The following is a 14,317-nucleotide window of genomic DNA, read 5'->3' on the forward strand; positions in this document are numbered from 1 at the left end:
ATGACCTTTGCGATGCTCCCTGTGAATTATATGCCTGCTCTAGCTATACCAGTGGTAGAAGTAGGGCAGATTTCAGAAGATGTAGGTTAGAGGTCAGATGCTGACCTCGCCAATGATCACTAGAGTCTGCTGTTTAATAAGCACTAGACATTAGATGAGTCAGTCTGTATTTTTCTATTTATGGAGAGGTTATGCATTTCTCTATGGTTTTCCTTTTCAGTAGGGAGATATTATTCCAAGGCTGCTTTTCCTTTCTTGTTGCTTTATCTTGTTCTCTGTCATTCATTGCTTGTTGAGAAAAGAGGCAGAAAAAATAAGAGGGAATGAAAAAAAATGTGTTATGTATGAATCAAAAATATACATTAGAAGATAAATATTGACAAAACAGCCTTTAATGCATAATAAATACATTATATTAGTAACTGATTACAATTAAGACCTGAGAGTGAAAAAAAAATTAGGTAACTAATGCACAAAATGAGGACTCAGTTCCAGAAAGTAAAACAGACGTCCTGACACGGCCCTGTTCCAAGTTAGAAATAAGGCAGACCATTTTCTCTTTTCCCTCCCCATTTCCATCATTTTTCTATTCTCTCCTTTCTTCCACGGTGGCTTCACTCTCCCATTTTTATTTTTTACATTACATGCTTTACAGATGAGCCCCAATAAAGCTGAACATTGTCTGGAAATAACCCCTCCTTCCAGTAGCCTTTGTGTGGAAGTAGCGGAGACGTTCACCTCGATAGCTGATCAGATCTCTGCAATCGCAAACAAGTTTCCGAGGGGCTGTGATTGGAAAAGCCATTTGAGATCCTCCGTGGATGTAGGCACCCCTTTAAACCATTCATTTGGAATCCAGAGTCAAATAGTTTGGTGTTTTCTATTTCCTAACATAATTTTGTAACTCATATTTGCAGAACCACTCTGGAATCAGACAATTAACACAAAAATGAAATCCAAATAGCTTGAAGAGTAAATTACTGATTTATTTATTTAGTCGGTCCTACTTCTTACTTGCCTTTCCAGGGACCACTCAAGATGAAAGTAGTAACATAGAATTGATGGCAGAAAAAGACAAAATTGTCTGTCTAGTCTGCCCAACAAATTTCCTATGGTAGCAACAGCTGATCCATGCAGGTTACACCCATGTTTCTGTTAAGGATAGTAAAGATAAGAGACTGTTTCTCTTCCATCTCTCTTTGCAAATTTAGGCACTACAGCAGACTACAAAGTGAGGGTAAGGCCTTTTGTCTAGTGTCCATTCCTTAAGCCACGGAGTCCTATAGTTAAAAGACTTTTACCCTGTGCCAGTTGTTTAGGTCATTCATTTTCTTGACCTGTTATTTAGACTATTTCCGTGTGGTATTTTTTTCCTACTAAGTGTTCCTTGGTGTTCATCTCTGGCCAGAGGAGAATAATGTAGCACTTGGGAAGAAAGATTAGGAAGAGTAACCCTGCACCGGAGGACAGGATGGCGAAGATCTCCACTGCCACCATGTACTTCCCCTGCGTGCTGAGGTAGGCGGGAATGAAAGACAGCCAGACGCTCACAAAGACCAGCATGCTGAAGGTGATAAACTTGGCCTCATTGAAGCTGTCAGGTAATGTCCTAGCCAGGAAGGCCACAATGAAGCTAATGATGGCAAGGAAGCCCATATATCCCAGCATGCAGTAGAAGAGTATGGTCAACCCATCATTGCACTCAACAATTATCTTCCCACTTTCAGATCTGCTGTTGTACTCAGGAAAGGAAGGATGGCTGGAAATCCAATAAGTGCAGATAGCTAGTTGGACCAGGGAGGAACAAATAACAATGAGGTTAGGTATCTTTGGCCCAACCCATTTTCGGAGTTGATTGCGTGGGTTCACTGCCTTGAAAGCAATGACCACAGTGACAGTTTTTGCTAATATGCAAGAGACACTGACAGTGAAGATGAGCCCAAAGGCAGGTTGACGAACCATGCAGGTGAGATTTATGGGAAGGCCGATAAATGCTAAAGAGCAAAGAAAGCAGAGCATGAGGGTGCAGAGTAGGAGGTAACTGAGGCCCCGGTTGTTGGCCCTCACAATTGGTGTGTCTTGAAATTGGCAGAAGACAAAAAGGATGAGGACTGTAACCAAAGATAGAATAATGGCGGCAGCAGCTAAGGCTGCTCCCAGGGGATCTTGATAGGACAGGAATTCAATGACTTTTGGTAGGCACTTGTTTCGACTTTCACTAGGCCACTGGTCTTCTGGGCACCTCCAGCACTCGGTTATATCTGAAACAGTGGAGAAACAGTCACAGGCATATGCTATGGACAATATTTCCAACTTTACTATAACTTTACAAGGTTCGGCAGTCCCATATAAAAACTGTAGATGTTATCCCTCAAAGCCCTCTAAATAAATAGGTAATCTTGAGGTGAACACTTCATGCCATAAGATTGGAATCATTCACTAGTGGCTCAGGATTTGTTTCACTATTCAGATCAAAGTTATTTTGAGTCTTTTATTGGAACTATATCATAATTATACAGAGATTTCCTTGTACATGAAATGCCAGGATAAAAGGATCCCTTCTTCACATCAATGGTCTCAAAAAGTCATGAATGTATGAAATAATTGAACATCTTCCTTCACAAAAGGCTCTTAGGTGTATCCAACCAGAATCTCTGTAATATATGTATTTTTATGCACCCCCCCCCCTCCTGTCTCGGCAGACAATTTAAAAAAAAATAAAATTTATATATATATATTTTGGTCTAACAAAAGGCATTCAGCTCATAAAGATGCCCTGTGATTCAAACAGTACATTTATTTATTTAACAGTTTTATATACCGAAATTCTTGTAAGGGGTTACAAATCAGTTCGGTGCTACATGTTCAGTTAGGCCCATTATTGCAAAGTTATGCACCTACTGGTAAACTCACACAGAACAGAAAATTGGATCATGCAGGTAAGCATACATTTAGACACAAGCCCAGCCAATTTTCTCAAAACACAAGGCACCCACTTTCACTGTATTTCATTATTGGACTGCTCTGTGAGTACTTTTTCACCTTTCAAAAATGGCGCGATAGCTGCGTTAGCAGCAGGCCTACAACGTGTGCACGTTTATGAAAATTCAATGTAGCCACTTTCAGGTCGATTTTAAAAACATTGCTCGTGGAAAAACACCCACATGTGTGTGTATGGGGGCCGCCCTCACACAACGTGGATTTTAAAAAGCCGCAAAATATGCATGAGGAATAAGGGGGGGGGAGGGGGCTAAGACTTGCACACATAACTCTGAATTTTAAAAATGAATTCCGCAGCACACGTATGCAAGATATCTGCGTAACCCTACTGCTGCTCCTGATAGAAACATAGTAATGACAGCAGAAAAGGGCCAAATGGTCCATCCAGTCTGCCCAGTAAGCTTATGGTAGCATTAGACATGCTATACAGGTCTCCCCCATAATGGTAGCATCTGCTGCACCATACAAGTCACCCCCATACCTCGTTTCATAAACCATCAAAGTCAGGGCCCCTTGTTGATTTCCCAGTTACCTCTTGCCGTTGAAGCAGACAGCAATGTTGGAGTTGCATCATCTCCATGCTTATTTGTTTTCCCAGACTGTAAAGTTCATGTTTTTGTTGGTTGCTGTCTGAAACTAATTCCCCTTTTCCTCTTTTCCCCCTGCCATTAAACAGAGCAATAATGGAGTTGCATCAATAGTATGAAGGCTTATTGGTTAAGGGGAGTAACCGCCATACCAGCAAGTTACTCCCATGCAGAGGAAGTTGTCACTTTATTGCCAGGTTTGGCAATATGAGTTCGGCAATGTTCTTGGGGACTTCCGAGATGGAATTAGAGGTCCCCTCTATTGAGGCCTGGTGTTTCTCAGCACTGGCAGTTATGTTGGGGTGATGGGCATCTGCATTTGGATGATGGAGGGGTGGGCCCGAGTGGTGTCAGCTGGGCAGGATGCTAGGACCTTGGCCTCCAGAAGTACAGTTGGATTATGGGGTGGAGGCATTAGTAGCAGCTGTAGATGAGGGGGGAGGCAGAGGAGGGCAGCTCGAGGATGGCAGGCTTGTTGGCTTTGTTTGCCTTGGGGCATACCTTGTGTGTGCAGGTAACCCATTATTACTGCCTCAGGTACATTTTATAGCACCACCCTGGTTCCAAGGACCTTCAAAGGCTCAACTGGTGTGAATACCCCCTCCACCACTATGCCCTTTACAATTACCATATGTGTGGCAGTCAGTGCACAGAGGAAAAATACTATTTTTCTGTACATCTTGCCAACCACCACAATGGCTGGAAGAGCCGCCACCACCACAACGTGGTCCTCGAAAGTTGCCTCTCCATTGCTGGGCACCTGACCACATGCCTCTGGATTAGCCCATGGAAGGGGTAGGTGATGTAGCTGATTGGGTACGGGGGCCCTATTGCCTGATCGTGGCTGCTGTGTTCTCCCTCCATTCCCCCCAGTAGAGTCCCCAGCTGCCGTGCCTGATGCTGCAGCCGCATACAATCTTATTTCTGGTGGAGGCGATATCAAGGGAGGAACTGTTCTTACTGTTCCCTACTGCTGCCTGAGGTGTTTTAACATTATCTGCATCAGCAGGAAAGCCGCTTGTCTCTCTGGCCAGCGTTGCAGCCACCTCCGAGGTGGAAGGAGGGGTTCTGCCGGCCAGAGTGGCTGTCGCAGCATTGGCTGGAGCTCAGGCCGAAATGGTTTACAGTGACTGGTGAAATAGTGCCATCCACTACAGGATCCCTCAAAAGAGGAGTCTCTGCCCCAGCAGCTACCAGTGCTGGGACAGGAGTAGTGTGCCTAGCAGCAGCAGAGATGTAATGTAATTATTTGCTGCTGCTGGGGCAGACGCTGCATTCTGAGGGGGTGCAGTGATAGTAGGTGCTGGGGAGGGGGGGCAGCTGAAGGTGTTGCTGCAGCTTTTGGGGGTGCTAGCTAGTAAGTCTCTGATGTTTTGCTTTGGTATTCAATTCTAGCCTGTACCTACCCCCCCAGTTTTCTTGTGGCCTACTTGAGGCTGCTTCGTCCCCATTGTCCAGACTGTTCTTTTTATTGAGGATTTGGCAATGGGGGACTGGAACTGAAGCAGCCTCTTATAAAATAAAAATAGGAAGCCAGGGGGTCTATTTAAATGTGAATTTTGTTTTTGTCTTTTCTTTCCAATTAAATATATAAATGTGAATTAAATAAATGTGAAAATTAATTTAAGCACAGGATTATTTTTTTGAATTGTAAGAGAGTGCACAGGGAGGGAGTGTTAAAAAAAAAAAACTGAAGCTGAATCTTACTTAGGAAAAAAAAGTGCTTAGCTCCTTGCTGTACAGGGAGGGTTGCTGCAGCAGGTGTCTGATTACAGCTCAGCCGGGCTTCAGAGCTTGTGGCCCTGCTGAGCAGCTGAGGTATTCCCCCCCCCCCTGCCCAGAGCTCCAGGAGCCCAAGTATTTGGATAAAGAAACTAAGAGGTAAGAGCTGCTGCTCTTTTAACTTATAAAACTAAAATAAAATCAAAAAAGGCAATTGTGGGGGAAGGGTTGAAATTAAATAACTAAATCAAACAAAACAACTGAAATAAAGCTCTCCCTTCTGCTCCAGTGGGAGGCTGAAGGAAAGAGCACAACAGAACTTAAAACTGTGAAGCCAATAAGAAAGGAAATGTGCCTTGAAACTCACCCTGCCTAAAACAAAACTCACCCTGCAACTAAAGCCCTGAAAAACTGTCCCTGCCTAACTAAAACTTCACCCTAAAATAAAGAAAGTGTGTGTGGTGAATGGGGGAAGGGGAGAGAGGCTGCAGTCTGTACACAGGGGAAGAGAGAGGAGCTGCCTTCCCCTCACACAAATACATCAAATAAAAGGCTAAAGAAATGAAATAAACTTTAAATAAAAGTGAGGACTGATGCCTCAACACAAACTGAACTACAATCTGTCAAAATTAGAAGGCTAAGTAAATGAAAATAAAGGTTTTAAATCTCTGCTGCAGGAGCACGATGTGCACACAGCCTCTCTCTAGGGAGAAAAGAGTGGCCTGGCTTTTCCTAATTCAAATCTGGGGGTGGGGTCAACAATGGTTCCACCCCTTTTTATGTAATCACAAAATATCCACTTCTCTGGTGTCCCCTCAAGGGGGCGGGCACCAGAGACTAAGAAAAGTCCTGGCTTGGCTTTTAGGCTGGTTAGTAATTACAGAACCCAAATGGATCCACCAGGCTCATCCATGATCAGGCTGGCCTGTGATACATCACAGACATCCTACACTGATCGACAGCTGCACCAGAGGTGGCTCACCTGTTTCATTGGCTATTTCTCCAGCAGAGCAGGGGAGGCAGTCAAAACAGCAGCTGGGCTGCCCCATTCTGGCAGATCTCCTGTATCCAACGGGGCAGCTCTCACTGCAGATGGAGCGAGGGGGCTGTGGATTATAGAAAGTTTAGGGAAAAAAAGATTATATAGGCCTAGAATCATTATCTATTATTAAGGATGTGCACAGAGAACTTTTTTTGTTTGGCTAAGTTAATTCATTTGCTTTGTTTAGCTCAACAATTCATTTTGGGCCAGATTATTGTAAAGCTTGTTGCTAAGTTATTAATATTATTATTATTATTATTATTATTGTAAAGCTTGTTGCTAAGTTATGTTACATTGTGAACCGAGGTGATGTTTTGCAAACGTGCCTCGGTATATAAGAAACCCTTAAATAAAAATAAATAAATAAATAAATCTATGCCCGATTTTATAACATGCGAGCGTGTAAAACCCCGCCCTGACCTTTGTTGGCGAAGTTGCGCCTGCCTCCGGGCAGGCGTAGGTTGCGCATGCCGGCACGACCGTGCATATCTATTGAAATCCCGCGTACTCTTGTTCGCGCCTGGTGCACGAACAAAAGTACGCGTGTGCGCAAATTTATAAAATCTACCCCATAATATACGTGCGTAACCCTTTGAAAATCTGCCCCTTTATTTAGTAAGGACCAAAAAAATATATTTGTTTTTTTTTTGGTGTCATTTGTTTCCCATTAAAGTCAAAGGGGGAAGCTGCGTTTTGAATTTTGGGCTCAGAATTTCCATTCAGGTTTAGTGAAACGTAGGCCGACATCATCAGCGGAGGGAAGTGAACCCCAACACGTGAAGAGAGAGGCAAAGTGGCAGTGAGGCTATGCCAGTGCCCAGTGCCGCACAACCAGCCAACTTGTGCCAGGCAGCCTCGCCTGCCAATGCTGAGTACCTCAGGTCAGCCTTGAGAGGGTCACTGGCCCCTCCAAAGACATCCTAGGACCCTCACCAGAAGGTTAAATAACCTCCTTCCTCCTCTATTTTTCACATGTAATATAAATAGACGTGGGTTAAAAGTGGCTATTCCGTGCAGACTATTCAAAATTGCATCCTCGAAGCATTATAGTTTCCCTTCCTCCCCTTAATAAAGGGCTAAATTAAAGAGTAGTGGAGGAGTAGCTGAGTGGTTAGAGCAGCAGGCTCTAACCCAGGGAAACCTGAGTTCAAATCCCACCACCATTCCTTGTGCACATCACTTTACCCTCCATTGTCTAAGATACAAAATTAGAGTGTGAGCTCTCTGGAGATAAGGAAATACCCACAAAACCTCAATGTAATCTGTTTGGATGTACACTTTGAAGTGCCAAAAAGCAGAATATAAAAATTTAAAAAGTCCGCCCTTCTCACTGTGGGTTTTTTGCTGATACCTGTTTTCTCTGTTTCCCCTCTTCCTGAAGCTGCTTGAAATGAAAACTATTGCCACTTTTTATTTATAAGCCGACTTTTCAGTCTGAAACAATCGCCCAAAGCAGCTTACAGCACATACAAAAAATATGACAATTTCAGAAAGCTGGATATGCCCACAATAAAACATAAACACACATAAAATATCATCTTTGGCAAAATGATGCATCTTTTCCAAGTTATGCAAGGAAACCCACGTGCTGGACTTTTGCACTTCTTTTGACCACTAATTTTAGTTGATTTTAAAAAGCATCCCAAAGTTTTTACTCCTCACCTTGATATAGTTTTGGTTCCATAAAATGTCAATAATGTTGAGAATAATCTCCTCGCCTGGGGATTCCCTGGAATCGTATCTACCCACTTTTACCAGTCTGGTGGTGTCGTCCGGGTATATTTGAATATTCATGGCGTCAAAGACGGTTGGCACATCTCCATTCTTATCGAAATAGATGTCCTCCCCAGCCTCTGTTTTAAAATGCACATCCCAGAGATGATGGAGGACCTTTTGCATGCAAAAGAAAGGTGGTAAAGCTAACTGTGCAGATAGCTATGAATTCTCCACCAGCTGCAGTGCCCACTTCTGCTTCTCTCCCCTACTCTGGCCTCAGTCTAGGGTTGCCTCTTCACCCAGGTCTACCCACAAAGGCTGATAGGGTGCTGAGTTTATCCCATTTCTGACATGGGATTGCAGTTCTGTTTTTTTTTCTTGGGAAAGCAGCTCTACATTTCCCCTCCCTGAATTATGGAAGGGCGGGTAACAAATATGTTAAATAAATAAATAAATAAATAGAGTGCCGGCGACGAGGCTAAACTTGGCGTGAATCGGCCTGTTTGGGATCCTCCAGGCCAGTAACAGCAGCACAGGTGATGGGACGGGTGAAAGAGAGCTGCACTCCATGCCCTCATGTTTGCCCTTCTTTCTCCTCCAAACAGGCAGTGTGAGGTTGGAGGGGGAAGTGGAGACAGGCGAGAAGTGCACTCATGAAGTCAGGACCTATGGGACTCTGTAAATGGACATATAAGAGGGACACTTCATGGCCTTGTTGGGATTTTATTGGGATTTAAATATCTGTTCTATTTCTTAAATATATTAACATTCTTTGATGTAATATTAATCTCGGAATTTGGGGTTGTCATTCATTTTTCACCTTTATTCAGTTGCCACCATTCTGTCCTGTCATATATATTTTTTGAAGTTGATTTTGACTTTTCTTTAGTTGGTTACCTGTCTGAAAATTGTCCTCTTCTGCCTAGCTAAAAGTCCATGTGGGCTTCCATCGCGTGGACTAAAAACAGGTATTATTTTCGGGGGGGAAGGCACTGTTTAGGAAAGGGAAGCATGCAGATATTTCAATTTTCACATATATGTATGGCATTCTGCCCCCTTGGCCCCAGCTGCCTGCACAAATTGCAGGTGGAAAGTGCTCATGCTCATTCTATATGTGTGCATTCCACATGTTAAAAGTACCGGCACACAGCACTATTCTCATAAATGTGCATTACAATATTTTAACATATTGAGTACACAATGAATGTAATAAGATAACACAGTAAATGTGATTTTTTTTGACCTGTAAAAGTACCTTCTAGGTACACCTGGCCAGAACCTACATCACTAAACATTTGTACGTATTTTTATGATTTAATGTAACAGAAACTTAATGGCACCGGTTAGAATGTACTACAGTACGCTTACTCCAAACTTACTTATGTGCCTACATGTAAACCGTTGCGATGGTATATAACTTAGCGACGGTATAGATAAATAAATAAACAAATTAATTAATTAAATACTCACTGACTTTGCAGCCTCGCAGGCTATTTGAAAATTGCCCCCATAGTTAGATAATAGCCACAGTAACATTATGCCTTCTATCTTGGCCTTTGGAAGATCACAAGTAGTGAACAAACTAATAATGTTCTATCTGACCATCCACCCTTGAGGTAGCTGCATGCATGTTTCCAAAGTTCTAAACCGTAAACACTACCAGGATCCTATTTGCATGTTAGTGCTAAATAAAAAAATAATCCCAATTATTAATAGCAATACCTGCCATGGTTCGATGGTCTGAATGCTGCTGTGTATACCAAACACATCTTCCTTGGCTCTATCAAAAAGCATATTATGAAGGGCGTATGCATAAGCGTAAACAGCCAGGTAAGCATGATAGGAAATGCTTAAATCATTCAACTGAAAGAGCACTGGGACCACTGCTTTGAGGTCCTCTTCACCCGTGCATGGCACGAGTTCTTTCCCAGTTGCTATCTGTGTTGAGTTCTCTTCCTCCCATTGACAACCAAATGCTTTTTCCCAGAAGCGCTTGGTGAGGGAATCCCATGGGAATGAAGAAGGCCCCAACTGGTAAAGGAAATCAGTGAAGTGAGGGATGCCACCAGTGTAACCAGTGAAAACCAGGCTGCCATTGAGCAGCCGCCATGTCTCTCTGGTGAACAGGTGTGGGTTAATTGTCAAAGCTGAAGAGAAAACCCAGACTATGGTGGTGACATTGCGGAGTTGAAGGATCTCCAGAATCGGTTTTAGGTGCATATCATAGCAGTTGCACACAATCACACTTGCCGAGGACTGATGAATCACATCTGCCACTCTTGTCAATCTCTCTCTAGTGTAGCGATCATCAATCTTCTCCAAGAAGGCCACACAGCCTCCATTCCCTATCACCTCTTGACGTATCTTTTGGCTGCTTAGGCTTCGGCTGTCCGAGTTGGAGGACAGAATCCCTACCCACGTCCAATTGAAGTGCAGGAGCAGTTGGGCAATGGCTCGGGGCTGTAGGGTGTCTGCAGGGTAGGTACGTAGAAAAGATGGAAACTGAAATTTATCACTCAGCATTGGGTGCTGCGCTGAGAAGCTGATCTAGAAAGAAAGATTTTCATCATCTATCTCATAAATATCCTTTGGACTCTTTAGGACAAAACAATGAGTAGCGGTGAAGGTACTAAGGAATGCATTAAGAAGGCAATAATAAAAGGCTTTTCCATAGGTAATAGGGTGTTTGATTACTGTCCACCCTCTACGTGTGTAAAAGTATGTGCATGTGTCAACAATGTGCATACTTTCACCCGTGTAATTTTAAAGGCATTATTGAGTGGGGGTAGGTCAAAGAAGTAACAACATACCTAATTTTTGGATATTCAAAACTTACATGCATGCTTTGTCTTTAAAAAGCACTCACCATGCAAAGTGGGCGCAAGTTTGTATGGATACTTTTGAAGGCGGCAATAATCAAACCAAAACTACCCATGGGTAAAAACTACCTGCGGGGTTTGCCATACCATTGGTAAGTTTCATTATCTATAAACCAAAGGATAATAATGGAAGCTCTTGACGGAGTTTACAAACAGAAAGCAGTATGGTCTATTAGGGAGAGCACTGAATGATGAGTTTGTGGAAAGATTGAGACTCTGAATCCCATACTCAAATACGAAGTCCTTGGCTCAGTGTGCTGTGGTAGTCAAAAAAGCAAACAGAATGCTAGGAATTATTAGAAAGGGGATGGTACATTTATTTATTTATTTTATTTAATGCTTTTTTTTTTTATACTGGTATTAGTAGTTACATCATACCGGTTTACATCCGAACGGAAGGTGGAAAATACATAATGGAAAATACATAACGGAAAATGTCATAATGCCTCTGTATCGCTCCATGGTGAGACCGCACCTTGAATACTGTGTACAATTCTGGTTGCCGCATCTCAAAAAAGATATAATTGCAATGGAGAAGGTACAGAGAAGAACGACCAAAATGGTATGAGGAAAGGCTTTGTCAGCAAGATGGAAAACAGGAAAAGAGGTGGAATGGGAATAAAAATATGTATCTTATTGTCTTTTTTTCAATTATTTTTCTGGGGACAAACACCCCAGTACAAACAACAAAAGCAAGATGGGAGAACTAGGCTGGGATCTGAACAGCAAACAACATGGAAACAGCAAAACTCCCATGCTGGTACATTATTGACATGGCAAGTAGGCAGAGTAGCAGTAAGACCTGAAGGTGATTCATCAGGGGCATGGCATTTTGAGTGAACATTTTTCATGCAAAAAGGAAAAAATATGTGAAAAAAAAGAGATAACTTTTCAGTCCCATGATGACAAGTATGGATTAGAACATAGAAGCCAATTTGTTGAACTCTAATCTGAGGACCCTTCAATATTTAATATTTAACTGAGAGAGGTAATGGTGGTGGGGCCACTTGGCAATAGTGATCATAACATGATCACATTTGAATTAATGACTGGAAGGGGAACAGTAAGTGAATCCATGGCTCTAACACTAAGGGGCAGATTAACTAAGGGGCAGATTAACCCCCGAAAAGCTGCCCCTGCGCGTGCCGAGCCTATCTTGCATAGGCTTGGCGGTGCGCGCAAGCCCCAGGATGCACGTATGTCCCGGGGCTTCGAAAAAGGGGCAGGAAGGGGGCGTGACAGCAGTCCAGGGGTGGGTCCGGGGGCGTGGCGGCGGTCCGGGGGCAGTCCCGAGTCCTCCGGCGGGAGATGGCACGCCAGCAGGCGTAACTTCTGAAATAAAGGTAGGGAGGGGGATCTAGTTAGATAGGGGAAGGGAACGGAGGCAGCCTGCGCGGCTTGGCGCGCGCAAGTTGCACAATTGTGCACCCCCTTGCGCGCGCCGACCCTGGATTTTATAACATGCGCGCGGCAGCGCACGCATGTTATAAAATCGGGCGAAGATTTGTTTGCACTGGGTTGCGCGAACAAATCTGCACCCGCGCGCAGGTTTTAAAATCTGCCCCTAAACTTTTAAATGGGAAACTTTGACAAAATGTGGAAAATAGTTTTAAAAAATTGAAAGGTGCAGCTACAAATGCAAAGAGTGTGCAACAGGTGTGGAGAGTGTTTAAAAATACCATTTTAGAAGCACAGTCCAGATGCGTTCCGTGCATTAAGAAAGGTGGAAGGAAGGCTATTTTAGCCAAAAGATCTTCATTCAAAAATTGGAAGAAGGATCCATTAGAGGAAAATAGGATAAAGCATAAGCATTGGCAAGTTAAATATAAGATATTGATAAGGGTGAGCCTCTGAGAAAGTATAGAGAAGGGCGACCAAAATGATAAAAGGCATGGAACAACTCACCTATGAGGAAAGGCTAAAGAGGTTTGGGCTGTTCAGCTTGGAGAAGAGACGGCTGAGAGGGGATATGTAGAGGTTTACAAAATCATGAAAGGACTTGAATGGGTAAATGTGAATCAGTTGTTTACTCTTTCAGATAATACAAGAACTAGGGGATACTCCATGAAGTTAGCAAGTAACTCATTTAAAACAAATCTGCATAATTAAGCTCTGGAATTCACTGCCAGAGGATGTGGTTATGGCAGTTAGTGTAACTGGGTTTAAAAAAGGTTTGGATAAGTTCCTAGACCAGAAGTCCATAAACTGCTATTAATCAATAAGGATTAGTGGCTTGAGATCTATTCATTTAGGGGTAGATTTTCAAAGGGTTATGCGTGTAACCCCCAAAAACCTACCCCTGCGCGCACAAGCCCCGGGACACGCGTATGTCCAGGGACTTTCAAAAATGGGCAGTCTGGGGGCGTTCCTGAGTCCTCCGGCACAGCAGCCATGCCGGAGGTTCGCCGGCCGGGGCAGGCGTAACTCGCCGAAATAAGGTAGGGGGGGAGGCGAAAAAAGTTCCCTCCGACATTTCGGAGCAGCCTTGGAGGGAATGGGGAAAGAAGCCACCGGGGCTCCGCTCGGCGTGTGCAAGGTGCGCAAGTGTGCACCCCCTTGCACGCGCGCCGACCCCGGATTTTATAACATGAGCGCGCATGTTATAAAATCGGGCGTAGATTTGCGCGCACAAATCTACGCCCGCACATAAGTTTTAAAATCTGGCCCTTAATGTTTGGGTACTTGCGACTTGGTTTGGCCAGGGTTGGACACAGGATACTGGGCTTGGCCCAGTATTGCATATTTTATGCTCTTATTTTATTTTGTAACTCCCTAGCATGCTTTACAGTGCTGCCTTTGCAGGCCCATGAGTTACAAAGTATCCAATACCTTTAAGGAACATGAGTATTTTAAAAATTGTCCCACTAGTTTAATAAAAAGTTATAACTTTATATTTTATATTTATTTCTATTTATTAAGGAAGAGTTTGGATTTATTAATGAGGAAACAACTAGGGCTGTGCAGATAAAATGAAGTCCAATGGAAAAACGGAGTGGACATTTCACGAGAAAGAGATGGAGAATCTCATACCTGTGGCATCCTGTAAACCCCTAGTATCCTGGCCATGACCTCAGACATCGATGAGTAGATCTCCCCAAGGATTCCTGTTAGAGCTGGGTGAGCCTCGCACATATAATTCGGGAGGGTTCTGTTCCTCCCAGACAGCAGTATCAGAGTGTCCTGCAGAGCGACTACCTCTGAAAGACAAGAGTCCAGGATCCGGAAGCCCAGGGTGTGGTTCGGCAGCAGCTGGTGGTTCTGGTTGATTTCTTCCATGGCAAACATGACGGCCAATATGTCCCGGTAATATCGGGTCTGAAAACTGCTGGGGAGAAAGCAGCCTTCAGTCATCAGGGTGCACCCTTTGGAAG

At 43.5% G+C, this 14,317-nt stretch overlaps 1 protein-coding gene across 1 annotated transcript; it reads right to left on the reverse strand.

Annotated features, from left to right (window-relative positions):
• Positions 1-988: 988 nt before the first annotated feature.
• LOC115080333 (vomeronasal type-2 receptor 26-like) lies at positions 989-14,091 on the reverse strand. Its single transcript, XM_029584483.1, has 5 exons — positions 13,977-14,091; positions 9,790-10,614; positions 8,014-8,241; positions 6,292-6,415; positions 989-2,261 (listed from the first exon to the last, which is right to left on the reverse strand). The coding sequence occupies exons 1-5, from the start codon at positions 14,076-14,078 to the stop codon at positions 1,345-1,347; spliced, it is 2,196 nt and encodes a 731-aa protein (XP_029440343.1). The 5' UTR covers positions 14,079-14,091; the 3' UTR covers positions 989-1,344.
• Between the last annotated feature and the right edge of the window lie 226 nt (positions 14,092-14,317).

The sequence above is a fragment of the Rhinatrema bivittatum genome, chromosome 19 (assembly GCF_901001135.1).
Source record: "Rhinatrema bivittatum chromosome 19, aRhiBiv1.1, whole genome shotgun sequence".
Lineage (NCBI taxonomy): Eukaryota > Metazoa > Chordata > Amphibia > Gymnophiona > Rhinatrematidae > Rhinatrema > Rhinatrema bivittatum.